Here is a 26,746-nt window from a genome sequence, read left to right as displayed (position 1 = left end):
AATTTAAGACTCTTCTAAAGAACCACTTACTTGCCCAGGACTAAATAATCAACACTCAGTATTTAACTTTACCAATAAATCTCCCAATTACTTAAATCTTAAAACTTCAAGACAACTTATAGTAAAGTGATCATCTTGTTATGTATACATTGTAATGCAACAAATTTGTACAACGGCAATGCTTCAAAATCAAAATGTTCAAATTTCATTGTTTCAAACACTCGGTTGTACCTCATATTGTAAATTGTTTACAGTAATTTTTACCACTGAACCTTTCATTGCTTAGTTAATTTTAAGTTAATCTTAAGCCTGCCCATAATGCTCTGCATACAAGGGGCTTTTGGCATGTACACCCAACTACTATAATTCCTTGTACAACTATTTATCATGTCCAAATAAAGGATTGATTGATTGATTGATTGAGATAACATATAGAAAGACATATGGGAAAATAGCAAGAGTGTGATAAAATGTGTTTTGGGAACATGTAATATTTTTTTGGAATGACTAATTTTTGCACAAATTATTTTATTGTTCAGTTGTATTTTTTATTTATTTAAAAAAATTAAAAGGCAGAGGGATGTGCAGATTTGTTATTTTTACAAAATAGTTTTGAAAGATTTGTCATCGTAAATCTTATAAAATTAAATTTTTAAAAAAAATTAATCGAGTCTGAAGTCTCTCTAAAACTAGTACATGTTCTTGAATGGCATGTTATCAACAGTTAAGAAGTGTATTTATAATGCTAATTGATCTATGTATGTGCAACAAAATACATAGTTGACTTCAGCTTACATGGCACCATTATATGAAATTGTATTATTTGACATTTTGAAAGAAAGGAAACAATAATATTTGAAAAGTATTTTCAAACTTCTACATACATATGTTACTTTGAAATTGTAAGCACTACTTAATGGTAACTCGTGAACACGACTAAAATGACTGAAAATAATTACGTATAACTCAAATTCTATCAAAATTAGTTTTTTGTGAGTGCATATCTAGTATGCATGCTAATTCTCAGTATATAATTACAGGTGCCACGTAACCTGAGAGTCATGGCGCGGTGAGGTGGATAATGAAGTGAGGGCAGGTTGTGTTGTGGCACATCATCATGGACCATTTGGCTCCTTCATCAGGGGTCAACTGGTATACCAGTTATAATGGTTTTGGGGAATTGCTGGCAGGCTCCCAATTTCCTCCTCTTGAATTGGGTGGGACGGATGTTGGGAGACGGTTTACCCACCAGGGACATGTGCAATACACACTGCCACAATTATCAGGCGGGGGTATGCACTATACACAGGATCATCATAGTCTTCATAGCTCCATTGTCGAAGAAACCCACACTATCCAGACCGAACCTTCATTGCACCTCGGATTCCATACTGATCACCATATGCGTCCAGCTTTAGTAGAGAAGGTAATTTGTCATACATGCGGTGCTACATTTGCCTGTGGGGCAAATCTTAGAAATCACATGAGAATACATACTGGTGAAAGACCATATGTATGTGAGGAATGTGGCTCTTCTTTCACTCAGCGTTCAAATTTGCGTAGTCATAAGCGTGTTCATACTGGTGAACGACCATATATGTGTGGAATTTGTGGACAGACATTTTCTCGGTCATCACATTTACCAGGGCATATGCGAACGCATACGGGTGAAAAGCCATTTAATTGCCCTCGGTGTAATCGTTCTTTTGCCACTAATCAAATCATGAAAAATCACATGAGGACTCACACGGGAGAAAGACCTTTTGTGTGTGATGTTTGTGGTGCCACATTTGCTCAGAGTTCATGCTTAGCTACTCATAAGAAAATTCATACTGGTGAACGCAATTTTAAGTGTGTAGAGTGTGGGAAAACTTTTATATCCAGGTCAGGGTTGCAAACACATGAACGTGTTCACACAGGAGAAAAGCCTTATACATGTGAAAAATGTGAAAAATCCTTCAAGACTTCCTCATATCTTTCTAAACATAAGCAAAATTATTGTGGTAATAATGGATACAAGAAAAGAGTTCATCAAGCTGATGCGCTAAACCCAGGTCGGAAGACTACAAACAGTAAGAATATGAGCAGATCACGAAAGTCTGCAAAACGACCAGGGAGATCACTGAAGAGAGGTAAAGCAAAGATATTTCAACATACCCAAAAGTATAAAAATGATTACTGTAATGACAAATTACCAGAGGCTAAGTACATCATAAAAGAGGCTCCTTGTGAAGTAGATGATTTACTAATAAAAGAAGAAATTTATGATTCAGAAGAAAGTGGCAAAGTGAACAGTCTTCATCAGTCCAAGTTTGCATCCATTGCTCCCCATTTTAATTTCAGTGATGAAGAGAACATTCCATCACCTTGTCATGAAAAAGAGAGTTTCTTGGTTGATAGCAGTGAAAGCCTCAAAAATGAAAAAAACCACTATAATCCTTCAGAATCTTATTCACAGTTTTTACATATCCATCAGAAAGTCACAGAAATCCAACAACAGACAACAGATGCTAACTTCAAGGAAATAGCAGATACAGAGTTACCCAAGAGTACAAACTGCAATTCAGAAGTAGCAAGTTCACCTCTAGCAGATGCTCATCAGATCATCGGAGTATTCCCACCAATCCTTGCTACTCTTCTCACCTCTGAGGCTCATCAAAAAGAGTATGTAGTTAAAAATGGCTCAACTGCCTGGTATTCCTGAACTTTGTTAAGTCTGACACTCAGAATACAGGTATATTTTTTGTATTTTTCCATATAGATTCTATGTACAAATTGCCTTTTGATGGCTGATAGTAGATTCATTTTATGTAATATTTTTGTACAAGTTAATATGAAAATAATTTGTTATATTACATATAAGTGTTGATTATTTTATGAATGAATTTCTAGAAGAAACACTGAAAAAAGGCAGAGCCGTAATAATGTGATGAGGGTGTTATAATGATGCTGCTGACAATAACAAAGAAAAGATGTTTTTGCAAAACTTTTCAATATATTAAGATCTTTATCGAGTTATACAGAGGATACAGATTGCACGCACATATATAATGGTAGGAGAGGAAGAGCTGAGGGGAGTGAAATTGTTGAAGCATGATGAATCATGGGTCTGTGGAGTACTGCAGTAGGTACACTGAATAAGTATGTTGAAATGCTATCCGGTTTCTGAAATGGTGTGTGTGCCTATATTCCCATGCACCTTTAATGCCCTGTAATATTAGCATGTTCCAGAGGTTTGGTATACAGGTAATTTAGGTATGGAATGTTCCAAGAAAACTACAAGTGTGTCATCATCACTCGTGTGAGCATACCCTTGCTGGAGAAGTTGTTGATGTCAGGTGTGTATATTTTTTTCCAGTAGCTGTGTGAATGTTAGTGTCCAAGTCAGTGAATGCCAGAAGAGGAACCAAGAAAAGAAACTTGACAGAATCTGCTGACATGGTACCTGGAATTATTATTAACCCTTTCAGGGTTCCCGACGTACTAGTACGGCTTACACACCAGAGTTATTGACGTACTAGTACGCCTAAATTTTAGCGCCTTCAAATCTAGCAAGAGAAAGCTGGTAGGCCTACATATGAAAGAATGGGTCTATGTGGTCAGTGTGCACAGTATTTAAAAAATCCTGCAGCACAGTGCGTAATGAGAAAAAAAAAAACTTTGACCGTGTTTTTTGGTTTAAAACAGCGACTTTGCACTGTATTTTTGTATGGTATTTATAGTTGTATTCTAGTTTTCCTGGTCTCATTTTATAGAATGTAAGACATATTATAGAAATTGAGATGATTTTGATTGGTTTCACAATGAAAAGTACCTTGAAATTGAGCTCAAAGTAGCAGAAATGTTCGATTTTTGCCAAAGTTCAGAAGCTAACAAATCATGCCATGCGTCCAATACACGTCAAGTGGTGAGTCTAATATTCTTTCAGAAGTGCGCTGATATTATTTATACTATTTCTACACTAATGCAGTAGTCTGCATAACAGTAAATCTTCTGTTTTTTTGTGAGAATAAAAATTCAAAGTGGAAAGCAAAAGAAATGTAAGAGGGGCATGGGGACGTGACTAATGAACAGAGGAAATGTTATTTTAGTGCCAGGAGTGTCTGTCTTGTTTATTCTGAACCCTATTTGGTAATTGGCATCTTTTGAAATTTGTATGAAATTGGCAAAATTGCTAATTTCTGACCACTTTGTTGGATAGTTGAAATCGGTAAATGGGTGGTTTCTTGTACTCATTTGATAGAAAAAATGGAGTTCTAGCAAAATAGTTATGATTTTTGTTGACTAGTACACTGGAATTGGCCGAAAATAGGGCTCAAATTGGGCAAAATCACCTATGTGTAAACATTGTCGAGACCGCTAACTTTGTGAGAGCATAATTCCGAAAGTTTTCCATCAAATTTCATACTTTTGGTGTCATTATGATCGGGAAAAGATTCTCTATCTTTTCATAAGAATAAAATAATTTTTTTTTTTTTCCCTGAAAAATTTTCAACCCTGAGAACAAGTTTAGGGGAGGGCCTCTCGACCCTGAAAGGGTTAATACAGTATAATCATAACTAAGTGCTGAACCCACAGAGGTCATACAGCCCTGCTCACAGTACCTGGTAGAAAATAAGAAACCCAACCAATAACTTCAGCAAAGGTATACTCATATTCATAGTAACTGTAACTTTCTTGGAACCTTTAATACTTCTGCCAGACTACTGGCACATTTCTTATTACAGGAACAGGGCAAAGTTGTAAAATGGCATTTCAGCACACTCCAGTGTGTCTCCTGTAGTATTCCACAGATGCACGAATCATCACATTCCAATGATTTCATTCTTGTCACCTCTTCCTCTCCTACCATTATTTATATACAGCAGGGCCCCCATATCTGCGGGTCCTGTTTCCACAGTTCCAGTTATTCAGTTTACCCTGGCCTGAAAATAACCCTTAATTTTGCTTAATAATGGCCTCTAAGTGCATAGGCAGTGATGCTGGTATTTCTTCAAAGCTGAAGAGAAGCCATGAAGTGCTTCCTATCAATGAACAAAGGCTAATTCTCTACTTAATGTTCATAATTTATCAATTAAACTTTATCATAGGTATGTATGTAACCGAAAAACAACTTCTATAGTATAGGGTTTGTTACTATCCATGGCAGGGCCTTGAAATATATCCCCCACAGATACTGGGGTCCTACTGTATATACAGCCTCTCCTCACTTAGTGACGTACTCGTTTACTGATGCCTCGGACTTACAATGGGCTCTCTGACCAGTATTTATACCTAAATAATGTATATTAGAGCTGATTTCCTCTATTCTGTTTATTACAATATACAGTACACTGCTGTATAAACATTTAAAAATATACCAGAAATGTTATAAATGGTGCAAAGGTGACATTAAAACAATATCAAAGATGGTCGACACAAACCTACTACCATTATAGTATGCTCCTCACTTAGCGATGAATTTGTTTAACGACATGGTCTTAGGAACGGAACTCCGTCGTTAAGTGAGGAGATGCTGGCTCTGTGCGTGTGTGTGTGCGAGTGTGTGCATGTGCGTGCACACACAATTTGTATCCTCTGTATGACTTGATAAAAGATTTCAACATGTCAAAAAAATTACCCAATAAAAGATCTTTTTGCAAATATGTCTTTCCTAGTAAATATTGTCATGTGACCCGATATGAGATTGTATTTAAAAACTCTTTGCAAATGTAATTGTTCTTAGGGACTTTACTGTGCAATGTTTCAGAACACTTTTTATATGAAGAGAATTTTGTATTGAAAATGCTTGATATATTTTTAATACATATGGAAAATTACTTTGTTTTATTTAACCCTAATATTTAATAGCTACTGAAATTTAGCCCAGCAAATGTAAAGTTATGAAAACTGGAGAAGGGCAAAGACGTCTAGAAACAGTATACGGGTTCAGGACAAAGGCTGTAAACCTCTCTGAAAGAGAAGCACCTTGGGGTGAGCATAGTTTTGAGCATTTAGGCACACATTAACCGAATAACCTCTTTAGCAAGTGAGAGACTGCCAAGTTTAACAGTAACTTTCGAGAAAATCAAGAAGGAGGCATTCACAGTCTTATACAAGGTGTATATCAGGACCATTTTGAGATGGAAAAAGTCCAACGGTTTGCAACAGAACTCCTCTTCAAGGGGGGCTCCTTGGCGTGGTGAAGAGGCTCTTGGTCTGAGGAATTAGACCTGTCGGTCTCCTTCCTCAGACCAAACCTAATGACCCCCCAATCCCCCCTTCCCTCTCCCATCCTCCCCTTTTTCCTTTCCTCCTCCTCCTCCCCACCCCTCCCTTTTGCCCTTCCTTTTTGGCCTTTGGGATTTTTTCCCACAGGCACGCTAGTTCCTAGGTAGGGGAAAGGGTACCGGGGTCCATCCCATTCCATTGAGGTTCTTGGCAGTAGCGTAGTTTGCCGTGGAATCTGGATTGCCTGGGAATGTCCCGATCCCTCTCCGGTATCCCGGAGGGTGGCTTTGGGTGTCTTTCAGGCGACGGGTGTATCTCTGGAAGCCACCTTTTGGATTCCGGGGGTGGTGGCCGAAGTAGGTATGCTTTGTGGCGGATATCCGGCCACCCTCTCTTTTGTCCACCGAGGTAGCTCGGCAGATGTGAGGTTGCTATCCCGGATTGCTGGTTTACTGGCATGATGGGTAGGGTATGGCACGGGTCCCATGCTGCATCTGTGCCACTTGCGGTGCTGAGGTCCTCTTGGGCGCAGAGGGAGATTTCTGGCCCTTTCATTCCTCCTAGGAACTATCCCTCCCCGGTCCCCCCCCCCTTTTTTTATTCTTTTTTTTATTTTATTTTATTTTTTTTTCTTAAAAACAAAAAGAAAGGAGCAACCTAACCATGGAAGCCCTAGTCCATGAACCTGCTACCCCCGGGCCCCTTCTTGATACCGCACCCCATTCTGACCCCGCCTCGTCTTTGGACCACTCTTTGGACACTCCTAATGTCTCTGTACCTCTTGCCGGTGCTGTTTCCTCACCCGCTTCAGGTACTGAGGTCTCGACTGACTCCTTCAATTTATCTGACCTCCGCTCTCCTTTGACTATGCTTCCAGCCTCTCCCTCTCCCTCGCCGGCCCGTTCCACGTCGGACCAACTCCGGTCCCACGCCTAAACGCCAGTGACAATTACCTGCTGATGATACTTCTCCACCTTCTCGTTCTTCTCAGAAAAGATTGACACGTCCTGCACTCCATTTCCACGCTCGGTTTCAGAATGCACAATGGACTAAATTCTTCAATTTACGACCGACTTCCTCTATTGCCTATCTTTCCGACCATAGTATTGGCAAGGCACTCCTACGCCATGTCGGTAAAGATATTTCTTTTCATGCTCTTAAGAGCGGTACGTGCATCATCACTGTACAGAATGTTACTCAAGTCCATTATCTTTCTCTTCTTTCCCATATCGATACTGTTCCTGTCACTATTGAAAAACATCCTTCCCTCAATTCTTGTAGCGGTACCGTCATTCTGCCCCATACCATAGTTCAAAAAAATTTCCAGACAGGTGGCAATGACATTCTTGAGCAGCTGGAACTCCAAGATCTCCCAATCCTCAAGGTAGACACTTATGTTCTTCCTGCCCACGGGCGGAGACGATACCCTAGCAATGTGGCTCGTTTAACTTTTGACAGCCGTGAACTCCCATCCTCAGTTTATGTAGCAGGACATCGGTTACAAGTTCGAAAGGTGATCCCTACACCGCAACAGTGTAGAAATTGCTGGCGATTTGGCCATCCAGCGAAATATTGCAGATCTATAGCCGAATGCCCAGTCTGTGGTGCCGATGACCATTCTAATACGTCTTGCAATCGACCTCCCTCTTGCTTGAATTGTCATGAGGCTCACCCTTCGTACTCTCGCCGTTGCCAAGTCTACTTAATGAGCACCTCTTCAAGGGGGGCTCCTTGGCGTGGTGAAGAGGCTCTTGGTCTGAGGAATTAGCCCTGTCGGTCTTCTTCCTCAGACCGAACCTAATTACCCCCCATTCTCCCCTCCCCTATCCCATCCTCCCCATCCTCCCCTTTTTCCATTCCTCCTCCTCCTCCTCACCCCTCCCTTTTGCCCTTCCTCTTTTTAGCCTTCGTGATTTCTCCCACAGGCGTGCTAGTTCCTAGGTAGGGGAAAGGACACCGGGGTCGATCCCATTCCGTTGAGGTTTCTTGGCGGTGGCGTAGTTTGCCGTGGAATCTGGATTGCCTAGGGATGTCCCGATCCCTCTCCGGTATCCCGGAGTAGCTTTGGGTGTCTTTTGGGCGACGGGTGTATCTCTGGAAGCCACCTTTCGGATTCCGGGGGTGGTGGCTGAAGGAGGTATGCTTTGTGGCGGATATCCGGCCGCCCTCTCTTTTGTCCACCGAGGTAGCTCGGCAGATGTGAGGTTGCTATCCCGGATTGCTGGTTTACTGGCATGAAGGGTAGGGTATGGCACGGGTTCCATGCTGCATCTGCGCTACTAGCGGTGTCGAGTCCTCTTGGGCGCGGAGGGAGATTTCCGGCCCTTTCATTCCTCCTGGGAACTATTCCTCCCCGCTCCCCCCTTTTTTTATTCTTTTTTTTGTTTTTATTTTCTTTTCTTCTTTCTTTTTTTTTCTTAAAAACAAAAAGCAAAGGAGTAACCTAACCATGGCAGCCCTAGTCCATGAAACCACTACCCCCGGGCCCCTTCTTGATACCGCACCCCATTCTGACCCTGCCTTGTGTTTAGACCACTCTTCGGACACTCCTGATGCCCCTGTACCTCTTGCTGGTGCTGTTTCCTCACCCGCTTCAGGTACCGGGGCTTCGACTGACTCCTTCGATTTGTCTGAACTCCGCTCTCCTTTGACTATGCTTCCGGCTTCTCCCTCTACGGTACGGCAATTTTCGAATCGCCCACCCATTTCATGCCGGACCAACTCCGGTCCTACTCCTAAACGCCAACGTCAATCTCCTGATGATGCTCCGTCGTTACCTTCCCATTCTACTCGGAAACGACCGACACGTCAAGCACTCCCTCTCCACGCTCAGTTTCGGACCACACAATGGACTAAATTCTTTACTTTAAGACCAACTTCTTCTTCTGCCTACCTTTCTGACCATAGTATTGCCAAAGCGCTCCTGCGTCATGTTGGCAGAGATATTTCATTTCACGCTCTCAAGAGCGGTACGCGCATCGTCACTGTCCAGAATGCTACCCAAGCTCATGATCTTTCTCTCCTTTCGAATATCGATACTACTCCTATCACTATTGAAAAACATCTTTCTCTCAATTCTTGTAGTGGTACTGTCATTCTGCCCCATACCATAGTCCAACAGAATTTCCAGTCATGTGGCAATGACATTTTTGAACAGCTGGAACTCCAGGATCTCCCAATCCTCAAAGTAGACACTTATGTCCTTCCTGCCCGGGGGCGGAGACGTTACCCTTGCAATGTGGCTCGTTTAACTTTTGACAGCCGAGAACTCCCGTCCTCTGTATATGTCGCGGGACATCGGTTACAAGTTCGAAAGGTGATACCTACACCGCAACAATGTAGAAATTGCTGGCGTTTTGGTCACCCAGCGAAATATTGCAGATCTATGGCCGAATGCCCAGTCTGTGGTGCCGACAACCATTCTAATACATCTTGCAGTCAACCTCCATCTTGCCTTAATTGTAATGAAGCTCACCCTTCGTACTCCCGCCGTTGCCAGGTCTACTTAAATGAACGTGAAATCCGTTGCCTCAAAGAGGCAGAAGGTCTCCCTTATGCTATGGCAGTTACTCATCTCCGCCTCCAAGGGAGACTACCCCGTGTTTCTTATTCTCGTGTTTCCAAACATCCCCCCACTTCTGGGGTCCCATCTTCTGCAGCCTCCTCTGTTGTTACCCCTCCCATAGCCATTACGGCATCTAATCCTTTTGCTGTCCTTGGCTCTGACGTCCCGACTACAACTCAGTCTGTTCTCACATCTTCGCGTCCTTCCTCACAAGCCCCAGTATCGACAAGACCTCGTACGACACCTAATACCAATCGCCCCTCTACTCAGAAGTCCAAAAAATCCACATTGCTCAAATCTTCTTTGCCCCTTCCTTCCCTTCTTCCACCTCCACACGTTACCTTTCCAGTCTCTGTACCTAGTTCTTCCCCTCTCTCTGGCTCTATTACAAGTGTGGAGATTCACCCTCCTCCTCGTACTATGCCTTCCACCCCCGTCCCCTCCCAAGTTTCTCCCTCTTCTGTCACCTCCCAGGTTTCTACCTCTTCTGTCCCCCCCCACACTTCATCTCCAGTCCCTTACACTTTTCCCTCCCCCTCTACTTTGGTACAGTCCATTACTGTCCCAATCTTTACTCACCCTCCTCCTCCTATCTCCAATATGGTTTCCCATACATCTTTGAATTCAGAAACACTTGAAGCCATTTCAGAATATATTGCAGAGACTAAACCTTCAATGGACACTGATTCACTTCCTGTTCCTTCTCTTCCCTCTCCTCCATCTTCACAACCCCATTCTTCGCAACGCTCCGTTCCTTCGCTACTTGAACATCTTCCAATGCCACCACACGTTGACTTTTCTAACCCCTCTAGTCCGTAGGTGCCTTTACCTACAGATTCCTGATATTTTCTTCATCGCCAATCATGGCCTATTTACAGTGGAATATCCGCGGCCTCAGGGGTAATCGGGGTGAGCTTCAGATGTTGCTTTCCAGGTTTTCCCCTGTTGGTGCTTGCTTACAAGAACCAAAATTACACTCGGCTGTTTTCCAACCTATCTCAGGCTATAATTTATTGTATTCTTCGGATCCTTTCTCAGATGGGACCTTTAATGAAAGTGCCCTTCTTCTACGCAATGATATTCCGTACTGTCAACTATTTGTCCATACCTCGCTGCATTACACTGCAGCCCGTATCCACTTGAATAAGTGGTTTACAATATGTTCTTTATATCTCTCTCCTTCTCGAGCATTTTCTATCCCAGACTTTGCCTTTCTTGTTTCATCCTTACCACCACCACTTCTGTTACTTGGTGATTTTAATGCCCACCATTTCCTCTGGGGGGGGTCTCATTGTGACTCACGTGGCATTCAGTTGGAGGCTTTTCTTGCCTCTCACCCCCTCCATGTTTTAAATACGGGTACTCCCACCCATTTTGATCCTCGTACTCATACTCTCTCTTGCATCGATCTATCAGTCTGCTCTTCCTCCACAGCACTAGACTTCACCTGGTCTGTTCTACCAGACTTACATGACAGCGATCATTTTCCGATCATTCTTACTTCTCCTTCCTATTCACCACCTTCCCGTAGCCCTCGCTGGCAATTTGATCGGGCAAATTGGGATCTTTACTCACACCTCACTGCTTTTAGTGAGGTTCCTTCTTCATCCTCCATTGATGAGCTCCTACACATCTTCTCGACATCAGTTTATACCGCAGCTTCTCATTCTATACCCCACACCTCAGGCAGGCATTCTCAGAAGTGCGTGCCTTGGTGGTCTCCTGCTTGTGCTCGTGCAGTACGTTTGAAACGTGCTGCATGGGGCAGGTACCGGTACAATAGAACCGCTGAGAGACTTGTTGATTTTAAGCAGAAGCGTGCGATCGCTCGCCGTGTCATCCGTGAAGCTAAACGCACTTGTTGGCGAGACTATGTTTCCACCATCACCTCTGCTTCTTCTATGAGTGCAGTCTGGAAAAAAGTGAGGAAATTGAGTGGTAAATACTCTCCTGACCCGGCTCCTGTTCTACGGGTCACTGGTGTTGATATAGCAAACCCTCTCGACGTTGCCATTGAACTTGGCACACATCTGGTCCGTATTTCCCGAGGGCTCCATCTATGCCCCTCGTTTCTTTCCTCAAAGTCTGCCAGAGAGTTAGTACCCTTGGACTTTTCTTCTCTCGGAGAAGAACAGTATAATGTGCCTTTTACACTTCAAGAACTGGAGGCAACGCTCTCAGCTTGCCGATCATCGGCAGCTGGGCCTGATGACATTCATATTCGTATGTTACAACATTTACATCGGTCAGCCCTTGTAGTCCTCTTACACCTCTTCAATCTTATTTGGGCACAAGGAGTTCTTCCCCAGCTGTGGAAATCTGCCATTGTTCTCCCTTTCCGCAAACCGGGTACTACAGGACATGATGCCTCCCACTATCGCCCCATCGCTCTTACAAGTGCAGTTTGCAAAGTGATGGAACGCCTCGTAAATCGACGTTTAATGTGGTATTTAGAGACTCACAACAGTCTCTCCGCTAGTCAATATGGCTTTCGTAAGGGTCGTTCTACCATAGACCCCTTACTACGCTTGGATACGTATGTTCGTAATGCCTTTGCGAATAATCACTCAGTTATTGCCATATTTTTTGACCTTGAGAAGGCATATGACACAACTTGGAGGTATAATATTTTGGCCCAGGCCCATTCCTTAGGCCTCCGAGGCAATCTACCATCCTTCCTTAAGAACTTTTTAACTGACAGACATTTCCGTGTTCGAGTCAATAATGTTCTTTCCCCGGACTTCGTCCAAGCTGAAGGTGTCCCTCAGGGATGTGTTCTAAGCACAACACTTTTTCTCCTTGCTATAAATGATTTGGCCTCTGTTCTTCCACCCAATATTTGGTCATCACTCTATGTTGATGACTTCGCTATTGCTTGTGCAGGCGCTGACTGTCACCTTATTGCAGTTTCTCTCCAGCATGCGGTCGACCGTGTTTCCACTTGGGCCACCACACATGGGTTTAAATTTTCAAGTACCAAAACTCACCAAATTACTTTCACTAGACGCTCTGTTATCTCCGATCATCCTTTGTATCTCTATGGCTCCCGTATCCCCGAACGTGATACAGTCAGGTTTCTAGGCCTTCTCTTTGACCGTCGGTTAACCTGGAAACCTCACATTACCTCTCTGAAGGCAACTTGTCACAGCCGGCTAAACCTTCTTAAAACCCTTGCTCATCTTTCCTGGGGAGCTGATCGTCGAACTCTGCTTCGCCTACATTCAGCCCTCGTTTTATCGAAACTCGATTATGGTGACCAGATTTATTCCGCGGCCTCTCCTGCTACTCTCTCTAGCCTTAACTCTATCCATCACCAAGGCTTACGTTTGTGCCTTGGTGCTTTTCGCTCTTCCCCTGTTGAGAGCCTCTATACAGAAGCAAATGTTCCATCCTTGTCTGATCGCCGTGATGCCCATTGCCTTCGTTACTATGTACGCTCTCACGATCTACACAATCCTTCCATTTATAGAATGGTCACCGATATTAGTAGACATTCTTTATTCGTTCGCCGCCCCTGTTTGCTCCGTCCCTTTTCTCTTCGCCTACTTTCACTCTTGTCTTCCCTTCAGTTACCACCTTTATATGTTCATGTAGCATCTCACTTTTCCCTACCCCCCTGGGAAGTTCCAGCTGTTCGGGTCTGTTCTTTCTCACTCCCTTGCTCGAAAGCTCAACTGCCTACGGTGGCTTCCCGCTCTCTTTTTCTTGATCACTTCCACTCTCATTCTCATGCCACCGCTGTGTACACAGATGGCTCTAAGTCTTCAGACGGCGTCGGATTCGCAGCAGTGTTTCCGGACAGCGTCGTACGAGGGCATTTACTATCTTCAGCTAGCATTTTTACTGCTGAACTGTATGCCATTCTTGCAGCACTTATTCGTATCGCATCTATGCCTGTGTCATCATTTGTAGTAGTCTCAGACTCCCTTAGTGCTCTACAGGCTATACGAAAATTTGATACATCTCATCCCCTAGTTCTCCGTATCCAACTTTGGCTACGCCGTATCTCTACCAAACATAAAGATATTGTTTTTTGTTGGGTCCCTGGTCATGTCGACGTACAGGGCAATGAACAGGCAGACACTGCTGCGCGGTCAGCAGTATATGACCTACCAATTTCCTATCGAGGTGTTCCATTTCTGGACTATTTTGCTGCAATAGCTACCCACCTTCGCACCCGTTGGCAACAACGTTGGTCAACTCTGCTCGGTAACAAACTTCATTCTATTAAACCGAGCATAGGTTACTGGCCGTCTTCTTGTCATCAGTGCCGAGGTTGGGAGACCACTCTCTCCCGCCTTCGCATTGGCCACACTCGTCTTACTCATGGGTATCTCATGGAGAGGCACCCTGTTCCTCTCTGTGAGCAGTGTCAAGTTCCAGTATCGATTAGCCACATTCTGTTAGACTGCCCTCTCTATCAACGAGCACGCAGAATTTACCTCCAACGTCGTCTTCGTTCTCCTACTCTCTCTTTACCTTCCCTTCTTGCTGATGGACCCTCCTTTAATCCTGACTCTCTCATTGACTTCTTGACAACGACTGATTTACTCCACAAACTCTGATGATACTTTTCGCACTCCCCTCAGCCCTTTCTGGTTCAGTCTCTTGCTGCCCTTTACCCTTTCACCATCCACTGCCCCGCTGTTATCCGTAACCTGTTGCTCATCCATCTCCCTTTTGCCACCTGATGCCCTCGCTTCCTTCCTGCCCTGCAGCGCTGTATAGTCCTTGTGGCTTAGCGCTTCTTTTTGATTATAATAATAATAATACTTAATGAGCAGGAAATCCGTTACCTCAAAGAGGCAGAAGGTCTCCCTTATGCCATGGCAGTTTCTCATCTCCGCCTCCAAGGGAGACTACCTCATGTTTCTTATTTCCGTGTTTCAAAACGTCCCCCCAGTTCTGGGGTCCCATCTTCTGCAGCCTCCTCTGTGGTTACCTCTCCCATAGTCACTCCTGTATCTAATTCTTTTGCTGTCCTGGGCTCAGACGTCCCTACTTCAACGCCTCAGTCTGTTCTTGCTTCTTCGTATTCTCCCTCGCAAGCCTCGGTATCGACGAGATCTTGTACGACACTTCCTCCCAATCGTCCTTCTACTTCTCAGAAGTCAATTATTATTATTATAATCAAAAAGAAGCGCTAAGCCACAAGGACTATACAGCGTCTCAGAAGTCAAAAAAAGGTCCTTTAACCCCTCCTTCCCTTCTTCCACCTCCTCATTTTACCTTCCCTGTCTCTGTACCTGGTTCTTCCCCTCTCACTGGCTCTGTTACAAGTGTAGAGGTTCACCCTCCTCCTCGTACTGTACCTTCCTCCCCTGTTCCCTCCCAAGTTTCTTCCTCTTCTGCCACCTCCCAGGTTCCTGCCTCTTCTGTCCCCTTCCACGCTTCTTCTCCACTTCCCTCCACCCTTTCGCCCCCCCCTACCTTGGTACAGTCCATTACAGTTCCAATCTTTACTCATCCTCCCCCTACCATCTCCAATATTGTCTCCCATACGACGTCTCTGAATTCCGAAACACTTGAAGCAATCTCTGAATATACTGCAGAGATCAAACCATCAATGGACACTGATCCACCCTCTGTTCCTTCTCTCTTCTCTCCTCCATCTGCGCAACTCCTTTCTTCGCAGAGCACCGTTCCTTCGCTGCTTGAACATTTTCCGCTGCCTCCGCATGTTGACTTTTCTAATCCCTCTAGTCCGTAGGAACCCTTACCTGCGGATTTCAGGTATCTTTATCATTGCCAATCATGGCCTATTTACAGTGGAATATACACGGCCTCAGGGGTAATCGGGGTGAGCTTCAGATGTTACTCCCAGTTTTCCCCTGTTGGTGTTTGCTTACAGGAACCAAAATTACACTCTGCTGTTATCTATCTCATCTCAGGCTATAATTTATTGTATTCTTCAGATCCTTTTCCTGATGGGACCTTTAATGAAAGTGCCCTTCTACGCACTGATATTCCGTACCATCAGCTATTTGTTCGTACTTCGCTGCATTACACAGCAGCCCGTATCCACTTGCATAGGTGGTATACGCTCTGTTCTTTATCTCTCTCCTTCTCGGGAATTATCTATTCCAGATATTGCCTTTCTTGTTTCGTCATTACCGCCACCGCTTCTGTTACTTGGCGATTTTAATGCCCATCATTTCCTCTGGGGGGGGGTCTCACTGTGATTCCCGTGGCATTCAGTTAAAGGCTTTTCTTGCTACCCACCCCCTCCATGTTTTAAATACAGGTACTCGCACCCATTTTGATCCTCGGACTCACACTCTCTCTTGCATCGATCTCTCAGTCTGCTCTTCCTCCGCCGCATTAGACTTCACCTGGTCTGTTCTCCCAGATTTACATGACAGCGATCATTTCCCAATCATTCTTACTTCCCCTTCATATTCACTACCTCTTCGTATCCCATGCTGGCAATTTGATCAGGCAAATTGGAACCTTACTCACAACTAACTGTTTTTAGTGAGGTTCCTTCTTTGTCCTCCATTGATGAGCTTTTACACCTCTTCTTGTCCTCCGTTTTAACCGCAGCTTCTCATTCTATACCCCAAACTTCGGGCAGGCATTCTCAGAAATGCGTGCCTTGGTGGTCTCCTGCTTGTGCTCGTGCAGTACGTTTGAAACGAGCTGCGTGGGGCAGGTACCGGTACAATAGAACCATGGAGAGACTTCTTGATTTTAAGCAGAAGCGTGCGATCGCTCGCCGTGTCATCCATGACGCTAAACGCACTTGCTGGCGAGATTGTCTCCATCATCACCTCTGCTTCCTCTATGAGCGCAGTCTGGAAAAAAGTACGAAAACTGAGTGGTAAATATTCTCCTGACCCGGCTCCTGTTCTGCGGGTTGCCAGTGTTGATATAGCAAACCCACTAGATGTTGCCAATGAAATTGGCAATCATCTTGCCCGTATTTCTCAGGGGCTCCATCTATGCCCCTCGTTTCTTTCCTCAAAGTCTGCCAGAGAGTTAGCACCCTTGGACTTTTCTTCTCTCAGAGAAGAACAGTATAATGTGCCTTTTACACTTCAAGAACTGGAGGCAACACTCTCAGCTTGCCGATCATCGGCAGCTGGGCCTGACGACATTCATATTCGTATGCTACAACATTTACATCAGTCAGCCCTTGCAGTCCTATTACGCCTTTTCAATCTTATTTGGTCACAAGTTCTTCCACAGCTGTGGAAATCTGCCATTGTTCTCCCTTTCCGCAAACCGGGCACTACGGGACATGAAGCCTCCCACTATCGTCCCACTGCTCTTACCAGTGCAGTTTGCAAAGTGATGGAATGCCTGGTAAATAGACTTTTAGTGTGGTATTTAGAGACACACAACAGTCTCTCCACTCATTAATATGGCTTTTGTAAGGGACGTTCTACCATAGACCCCTTACTACGCTTGGATACGTATGTTCGTAATGCCTTTGCGAATAAGCACTCAGTTATTGCCATATTTTTTGACCTTGAGAAGGCATATGACACAACTTGGAGGTATAATATTTTGGCCCAAGCCCACTCCTTAGGCCTCCAAGGCAATCTACCATCCTTCCTTAAGAACTTTTTAACTGACAGACATTTCCGTGTTTGGGTTAATAATGGCTCCCGTATCCCTGAACGTGATAGTCAGGTTTCTGGGCCTCCTCTTTGACCGTAGGTTATCCTGGAAACCTCACATTACCTCTCTGAAGGCAACTTGTCACAGCCGGCTGAACCTTCTTAACCCTTTGACTGTTGCAACCCCCAATCCTGAGGTGTCTCCTGGTGTCGCAAAATTTAAAAAAAAAAAAATATTTTTTCTTACGAAATGATAGAGAATTATGCTCTCACGAAGTTAGCGACCTCGGCGCTGTTTACAAATTGGCGATTTCACCCACTTTGAGTCCTATTTTCGGCTATTTCCATTGTTCCAGTCGCCCAAACTCATAGCTATTTCTTTAGAACTCCATATTTTCTATCGATTGAGTACAAGACACTGCCCATTTACAGATTTCAACTACCTAATAATGTGGTCAGAAATTTGCAATTTGGCCAATTTCACAAAAACTAAAAAATATGACAATTTCAAAATAAGGTCCAGAATGAACAATGCAGACATTCCTGGCTCTAAAATAACATTTTCTTTGTTCATCAGTCACGTCTCCAGGCCCCTCCGATATTACTCTTGCTTTCTATTTTGAATTTTTATACAAACGAAAAATAGAAGACTTACTATTATGCAGCAGCGCTGTATAGCCCTTGTGGCTTAGAGCTTCTTTTTTATTTTAATAATAATAATAATACTATTATGCAGACTACTGTAATAATTGTATAAATAACATCAACCCATTCATGACTGCATATTAGAATGGCTAGTTGGACATTTATTGGACAATGGCATCATTTGTTTACTTTTGAACATTGGCAAAAATCAAACATTTCCCCTACTTTGAGCTCCATTTCTAGGTTCTTTTTATAGTAAAATCAATCAATATCACCTCTATTTCTATAATATGTTTTCCATTCTATCAAATGAGACCAAGAAAACGAGAATACAACCATAAATACTATACGAAAATAGACCACAAAGTCGGCATTTTAATTAAAAAAAAAACGGTCGGAGTTTTTTCTCATTATGCACTGCATGCTCCAGGATTTTTTTTATATGGTGCACACTGACCACACAGACCCATTCTCTCACATGTGGGCCTACCAGCTTTCTCCTGCTTGATTTGAAGCCGCTAGAATTTATGAATATATATACGTCAAACACGGTACCTCGTAAGACGTATATATACGGCCGCGACAGTCAGAGGGTTAAAACCCTTGCTCATCTTTCATGGGGAGCTGATCGTCGAACTCTCCTTCGCCTACATTCCACCCTCATTTTATCGAAACTTGATTATGGTGACCAGATCTATTCAGCGGCCGCTGCTGCTACTCTCACTAGCCTTAACCCCATTCATCACCAAGGATTACGTTTATGCCTTGGTGCTTTTCGCTCTTCTCCTGTCGAGAGCCTCTATGCAGAAGCGAACGTTCCATCCTTATCCGATCGCCGTGATGCCCATTGCCTTCGCTACTATGTACGCTCTCATGATCTCCGCAATCCTTCCATTTATAAAATGGTCACCGATATTAGTAGACATTCTTTATTTGTTCGCCGCCCCTGTTTACTCTGTCCCTTCTCTCTTCGCCTACATTCGCTCGTCTTCTCTTCAATTACCACCTTTCTATGTTCATGTAGCATCTCACTTTTCCCTACCCCCCTGGGAAGTTCCAGCTGTTCGAGTCTTTTCTTTCTCTCTCCCTTGCTCGAAAGCAGAACTGTCTACGGTCGCTTCCCGCTCTCTTTTTCTTGACCACTTCCACTCTCATTCTCATGGCATTGCAGTGTACACAGATGGCTCTAAGTCTTCTGACGGCGTAGGATTCGCAGCAGTGTTTCCGGACAGCGTCGTATGAGGGCATTTACTATCTTCGGCTAGTATTTTTACTGCTGAATTGTATGCCATTCTTGCAGCACTTATTCGTATTGCATCTATGCCTGTGTCATCATTTGTGGTTTTCTCAGACTCCCTTAGTGCTTTACAGGCTATACAGAAATTTGATACACCTCACCCCTTAGTCCTCCGTATCCAACTTTGGCTACGCCGCATCTTTACCAAGCATAAAGATGTTGTTTTTTGTTGGGTCCCTGGTCATGTCGACGTACAGGGCAATGAACAGGCAGACACTGCTGTGCGGTCAGCAGTACATGACCTACCAGTTTCATATAGAGGTATTCCATTTACGGACTATTTTGCTGCAATACCTACCCACCTTCACACCCGTTGGCAACAACATTGGTCTACTATGTTCGGTAACAAACTTCAGTCTATTAAACCGAGTATAGGTTACTGGCCGTCTTCTTGTCACCAGTGTTGAGGTTGGGAGACTACTCTCTCCCGTCTTCGCATTGGCCATACTCGTCTTACTCATGGATATCTCATGGAGAGGCGCCCTGCTCCTCTTTGTGAGAATTGTCAGGTTCCATTATCAGTCAGCCACATTCTGTTAGACTGCCCACTTTATCAACGAGCATGCAGAATTTACCTCCGTCGTTGTCTTCGCTCCGCTGCTCTATCTTTACCTTCCCTTCTCGCTGATGGACCCACCTTTCATCCGGACTCTCTCATTGACTTTTTGACAACAACTGACTTACTTCACAAACTCTGATACCTTCAGCCCTTTCTACCTCAATCTCTTGCTACCCTCTACCCCTGCACTATCCCCTGCCCCGCTGTTTTCTGTAACCTACTGATCATCCCTCCCCCCTTCTGCCGCCCAATACCCTCACTTCCTTCCCTACCCTGCAGAGCTGTATAGCCCTTGTAGCTTAGCGCTTCTTTTTGATTATAATAATAATTGCAACAGAACTAGTCCAAGAGCTGAGGAGGCCTATGAGGAGAGGCTAGAGGAGCTAAACATGATGACAGCAGGGTCAGAGGTGACATGATTACAGTACACAAAATGGTCAGAGGAATTGACAAGGTGGACAAGGAGAGTCTGGTTGAGGGGTGGGTCTCGGGTACACGAGTCACATCTGAAAGTTAGTCACAGGGTTGTTAGGAAATACAGTATACTTAGAGTGGTCAGGAAGTGGAACGACCTAGATAGTGTAGAGGTAGATAAAATCCATACATAGCTTTAAGAATAGGTATGATAGGACTCATAGCCAGGTGTGTGTGAAACCAGTAGTGACCAGCAGGAAAGCAGGACCAGGAGCTAAGACTCAATCCCTGCAACTACAGTTAGGTGAGTACCATTCTTGATTTTTTTTTAATTCTTTATAAGAAGGAAAACAAAAAGGCAATATAAAAATGGTGACATGATAAAAAAAACAATCACAAAGGACAAAATCTGAATATGCAGTAGGAATAGTGTCAGACCCCATAAAACATGTGAGCCAACTAGAAAAAGTGCCATGATTAAAAAGTTATGGAGAAAGGCTGAAAGCATTACTGTATATACCCACTGTATGACCCTTATGAGTTTAGTGCTGTCCATCAGTATAATAAATATAATTAGATGGGCCTTTGTTAAACATGATAATTTAAAGTAAAAGAGTAAAAAACTATGAAAAAATAGATATGAAAGATTTCTCATGACAATCAAATGGAGAAAACAATCTATAAAATACAAGTTTATTTTAACATGGTACATTGTTTGTACAAAAATAGGTTGACACTTGAGAGCATGTTGAAAGTCCATCATTGTGCAGAGCATTTCAGGCAAGCATAAACAGAAAGGAAGAGGTGGTGTTGAAACACTTCCGGAAAGTTGTTTTGTTTGTGAATGTGTGATATATTCTGCAACCATTCAATTTCTTGATGTCAACAGTGGAGAATGAGAGGGCATTGCTGTAAAATAAGAAGTGGTATTGAAAGAATACTAGAAAGCTCTTCACAGCAGGCTAGAAAGAAAAAAGATTGAAGATCAGTTATCAATGGAAACTAAAAAATTAAGTACTGAAGATGAGTCATTTTTGGGAAATAATGGATGACGGTTTATAAGGAATATTTATAGTCACATGATAATATCAGTCATTCAGACGAGATTTAGTAAAGGAGAATGTATAGTCTATGATGATCTAATTTAACTCTGAGGGTTTTCGTCGTACTAGTACGTCTTACGCGTAGGGGTTTTTGACGTACTAGTACTCATAAATTCTAGCGGCCTCAAATCTAGTGGGAGAAAGCTGGTAGGCCTTCATATGAAAGAATGGGTCTATGTGGTCAGTGTGCACAGTCTAAAAAAAATCCTGCAGCACACAGTGCATAATGAGAAAAAAAAAACTTTGACCATTTTTTTTTAATAAATCAGCGACTTTGCAGTGTATTTTCGTATGGTATTTATTGTTGTATTCTAGTTTTCTTGGTCTCATTTTATAGAATGGAAGACATATTACAGAAATAGAGATGATTTTGACTGGTTTTACAAAGAAAGGTGCCTTGAAATTGAGCTCAAAGTAGCAGAAATGTTCGATTTTTATCAAACTTCAAAAGTAAACAAATCGTGCCAAGCGTGCAATACACGTCAACTGGTGAGTCTAATATTCATTCACAAGTGCACCAATAATATTTATACCATTTTTTACACTAATGCAGTAGTCTGCATAACAGTAAATCTTATATTTTTTGTGAAAATAAAAATTCAAAGTGGAAAGCAAAAGAATATAAGAGGGGCCTTGAGACGTGACTAATGACTAGAGGAAATGTCATTTTAGTGCCAGGAATGTCTTTCTTGTTTATTCTGGACCCTATTCGGAAATTGGCATCTTTTGAAATTTGTGTGAAATTGGCAAAATTGCTAAATTCTGACCACTGTACTGGATAGTTGAATTTCATAAATGAGTGGTTTCTTGCACCCATTCGATAGAAAAAATGGAGTTCTAGCGAAATATTCATGTTTTTTGTCGACTAGTACAGTGAAATTGGCCGAAAATGGGGCTCAAAGTGGGCAAAATCGCCGATGCGTAAACATCGCCAAGACCGCAAACTTTGCGAGAGCATAATTCCGTAAGTTTTCTATCAAATTTCAAACTTTTGGTGTCTTTATGATCGGGAAAAGATTCTCTATCTTTTCATAAGAGAAAATAATATTTTTTTTTTTTTTTAAATTTGGCCGACCCTGAGAACGAGTTTCGGAGAGGGCCTGTCGACCCTCAAAGGGTTAAAAGCAATGTGATCAACAATGTCGAATGCTTTGCGAAGTTCAAAATTTGTCCCTCCAGGACAGTGTCTTGATGCTAGTGAAGGGCTCTTAACCCACGTGAAATTTAAGCTACCCTCCATTGGATTACACCTGATTGCATTACATTCCCTAGGAACTGTTGACTTCTTCATGGTAGATTTATGTGATATCTTTTGTTAACCAGTCTAAGAATCTTGGGTGGTGGGAAGTAGTGTACCTGCACTTGGAAGGATGGGGAGGATGCTACAGTTCAGAGCATCCAACAATATAGTTATTGAATTACTGATTGTGAATTTGTTAACTTCTTTAGCACCATATAGTATTGTGGTGGATCATGGGGATGGTAAAGAAATCTCTTTGTTACACGAAGAGCATCATGTGAATCCTGGCTTCCAGATGTTATTGATTTTTATCACAATTTTTATGAATGAGAACCGTATAAGGATTAGAATCTGCAGCATCATTTTTCTGCCTTCAAGTTTCCTTTTTTTGTTAAATACAACTTTTTCCATTGGTCTTCTTTTTTATCCCTTGTATAGGCATCTGTCATTATTTCTTTTATTACACTTTCTGCAATTATATACATACTTTCTTAAGGACTCATTCTTCCACACCTTCATCTTTCTCAGTGTGTGTACATCACAACTGCTACATATGTGTAATAAAATACAGTACTTGGTATAGTGTAGTCAGTGGTATAAATAAACTTGCAAGAAGAAATAGAGGGTAAGAAAAGAAATGTACAGACCTCAATATGAGATCAAAATAACATGCAGTACGTACTTCTCTTAACTTGCATTTTATATTATTCATGTGAATTTTTTGTGCCATTGACCAGTTTTATTACACTTTATATTTATGTTTAGCTAATTTTCAAGCACTTCAAAAATCTTCATTACTTAAAAGGAGTTAGAGTACTTGATCAGAATTCAGACTAATGCTACTCCTTAAGGGAGTTAGACAAGGGAACAACAAACAAGGCTCAAAGATAAAGAAGACTGAAGCCTTCCATTACATTGTTCTGCAACATATTGCTTGATAATTTCCTAGATCAATCTTTATGTAGTAATAAATATTTCGTCAGTGTTTTATTGTGTAAGTTATTAATTGTACACTGTATTATATAATAATTTTATTTTATTTTTATCATAATCTTTTGGTGTCCCTGAGTAATGTTACCTGTAAAACACTGAAATTAGCAACTCAAATCTTATTCTTATTAGATTTCACATATGCTATTGCTCAGTATTCCTGATATGCAAAAAGTTATTCCAATGCATTGTTGCTAACTTTCAGTGTTTTTACAGGTGGCAGGAAACGGGACATAAAATGGAGGCGTCGGTGTGGAGGGTAGCAGACTGTGTGACACGTCCAGCAGTGCACAAGCTGCCTCCACTTCTCACTCGGCTCTCTCTCTCTTCACTGTTTTCTCAAAGAAAATATCTTGAAATCTACATCATGTTATTTCTGTCACATTAACAGAATAAGATTTTTTCAAAGTTATTTGCAGCCATCAGAGATATTATGAATTTTAATTTAACTTATTCTTTGTCTACAGAGGTACTGTACTTCAAAACATGACCATGTGTAAAAGACAGTGGAAAAAGAAGGGATGGCTCTATTTGCTGAAAATTTTATCTAGAGAAATAAGACTTTTTTTGACATTATATTTAGTGGGGAAAGGCAATGAAAGTGTTCTTAATTTTGCATTAACTCTTTAGGATGGAGCACCTTGGAGGAGCTAGTGTTGGGTGGTATAACTGGGATCTTGTGACAAATAAGGTTCAGGTGGACCTTATGAGTGCTGATGTAGCCCACCAGATAAATCAGCAAGTTCATGCTTCATATGGAACTCCTCAACATGTATCTGTGCAGCTAGCAGTTCCTCAGGCTTCACGAGGAACACATGCCTTACCCGCTGATACTCCTAATGCTACCAATGTTCCTAAACAACCGGGATCGCGACCACCAAAAGTGCGAAATGCTCATGGTGAGAGGGTGTCATGTCTAGAATGTGGGAAAACATATGCATGCAATGCAAATCTTCGTGATCACATGAGAATACATACCGGTGAAAGACCATTTATTTGTGATGAATGCGGGATGACTTTTACCCAAAGATCAAATCTTCGAATGCATAAGCGTGTCCACACTGGTGAACGACCATACATGTGTGGTGTGTGTGGTAAAACATTTTCTAGGTCATCACACCTACCAGGACATATGCGTCAACACACTGGAGAAAAGCCATACACATGTGAAGAATGTGGACAAACATTTACAACAAGTCAGAGCATGAAAAATCATAAACGAATTCATACTGGAGAAAAGCCCTATGTATGTGATGTTTGCGATGCTGCCTTTACCCAAAGTTCTACACTATCTACTCACAAAAAATCGCACACTGGAGATAAACCTTTTAAATGTGATATTTGTAATAAAAGATTCATATTCCGTTCAGGACTAAATGAACACATGATTGTACATAGCAGAGATAAACCATACCAATGTGACCAGTGCCACAAAAGATTTAAATACTCAAATTATTTGTCCAAGCATAAAAAGAAATACTGTGGCAATGATGGGTACCGGAAACGATGGCAAAAATCAGGAATAAAGAAACCTTCAGGACGAAAAATAAACATGGTATGCAAGACTACCTCATCAATAAGATTTCCAGCCTCTCGCACATTAAGCGATATTCAAATTAATACTGATGATGATGATGATATCTCTCAGCTTGATGAAGAAGAAGAAGGAGAGGATACAGAAGAAGAAAGGCAAGAAATATTACACCAAAATAGAGTATCCCAATACGAACGGAAGAAAGAGAAAGTGCCACTACATATTTCTGATGATGGAGACTGGATAAAAGCTTGGATAAGACAGGGCTTTAAATAGCGCTAAAATTCCAAAGAATAAATGAACAGTTATTATTTTAGAACTGAAGTGAATGACATAATTTGTCGTCTTTCAATTTGTTTGCCAAATTATTACATGCATTATTGTGCCGACAGATAAAGTTAAACAATACAACACAAAGATTCTTATACTGTTGCAGATATCATGCTAAATCTCATTAGATCACTGGTATATAATACCAACATGTACAGAACCTGGGTATTTTTTATTGGGAAACTTTTACCCACCAAGAGCTTTAGCAGTCTAATAGAGAGACATGAGACTAGACACTTTTGAAAGTCTATCTTCATATCAGTGTATCAGATTGATAATGCCCCTAGTGAGTAAAAGATCTCATTAAAAATATCCAGGTGTTGTACTTGTGTCATATTCATCATGCCAAGTCTCCATACATATAGCATTCCATTTCAGTAGGCATTCTCTTTGTTCATTATATTTTGCCATAGGACAAGTCAAGCTATATTTTTTGTTCTAGATTATGAGTTTTATGTTACAATGATTTATAATGACTCATTTTTTAATACAGGAAAATGATCCTCACTGTATATTTAAAAAGCACATTTATTTATGTTGCCAAATGTTATGGCCATTAAGCATAAAGTATACCAAATTTTATGAGAATTTTTATTTGGAAAATTTTAAACATTTAAGTCCCCCCCCCCCCAAAAAAAAAAAAAAAAAACTTTAAACTTACAAAGTTTTAATAGATATTATTAACCTTTTCCCTGCCCAGATCCCCCAAATTAATATTGATTTCTGTCCACATTTTTAAAACAAAATATCTGAAATTGTAGAGATTTTTTTTTTTTAAGGTACTGACACCAAAAGTATGAAATTTAATGAAAAACTGAAAAACTTATGAACTTATGCAGGCACAGCAGCGTTGTATAGCCCTTGTGGCTTAGCGCTTCTTTTTGATTATAATAATAATATGCAGGCACAAAGCTATCAGTCTGGGTGGAATATATGAATTGGCAGCGTTTTGCCCGCTTCAAAGTCCTATTTTAAGCCAATTCCATTGCTCTATTTGACCAAATTTTTAGCAGTTTTACTAGTCTACTTCCATTATATTGATTGAGCACAAGAAATTGTCCATTTAACTATCAGAACTATCCTGTAAAGTGTACATAAATTGGTAATTTGGCCAATTTTACACAAAATTAAAAAAATTCAATATAAAAATAAAAGTCCAAAACAAATACTGTAGACATTCCAGGCACTAAAACATTATTTTTGTTCATTAATCATGTTCCCAGGCCTCTTCTATATTGTACTTGCCTTCCATTTTGAGTTCATCATCATAAAAACAAGCAAAGACTTACCCTATTTC

At 41.8% G+C, this 26,746-nt stretch overlaps 1 protein-coding gene across 1 annotated transcript in view; it reads left to right on the top strand.

The window, feature by feature from the left end:
* LOC128688891 (zinc finger protein 665) overlaps positions 1–26,031 on the top strand; it is a 56,551-nt gene extending 30,520 nt beyond the window's left edge. The window contains exons 2-3 of the mRNA XM_070085653.1: positions 1,041–2,701; positions 24,208–26,031. Coding sequence (XP_069941754.1) covers positions 1,118–2,701; positions 24,208–25,395 — 2,772 coding nt within the window. The 5' untranslated portion in view covers positions 1,041–1,117 and the 3' untranslated portion in view covers positions 25,396–26,031. The remainder of the gene's footprint in view (positions 1–1,040; positions 2,702–24,207) is intronic.
* Positions 26,032–26,746: the final 715 nt, after the last annotated feature.

This window comes from Cherax quadricarinatus, chromosome 16, assembly GCF_038502225.1.
Source record: "Cherax quadricarinatus isolate ZL_2023a chromosome 16, ASM3850222v1, whole genome shotgun sequence".
NCBI lineage: Eukaryota > Metazoa > Arthropoda > Malacostraca > Decapoda > Parastacidae > Cherax > Cherax quadricarinatus.
This window is presented reverse-complemented; position numbering and strand designations above follow the sequence as displayed.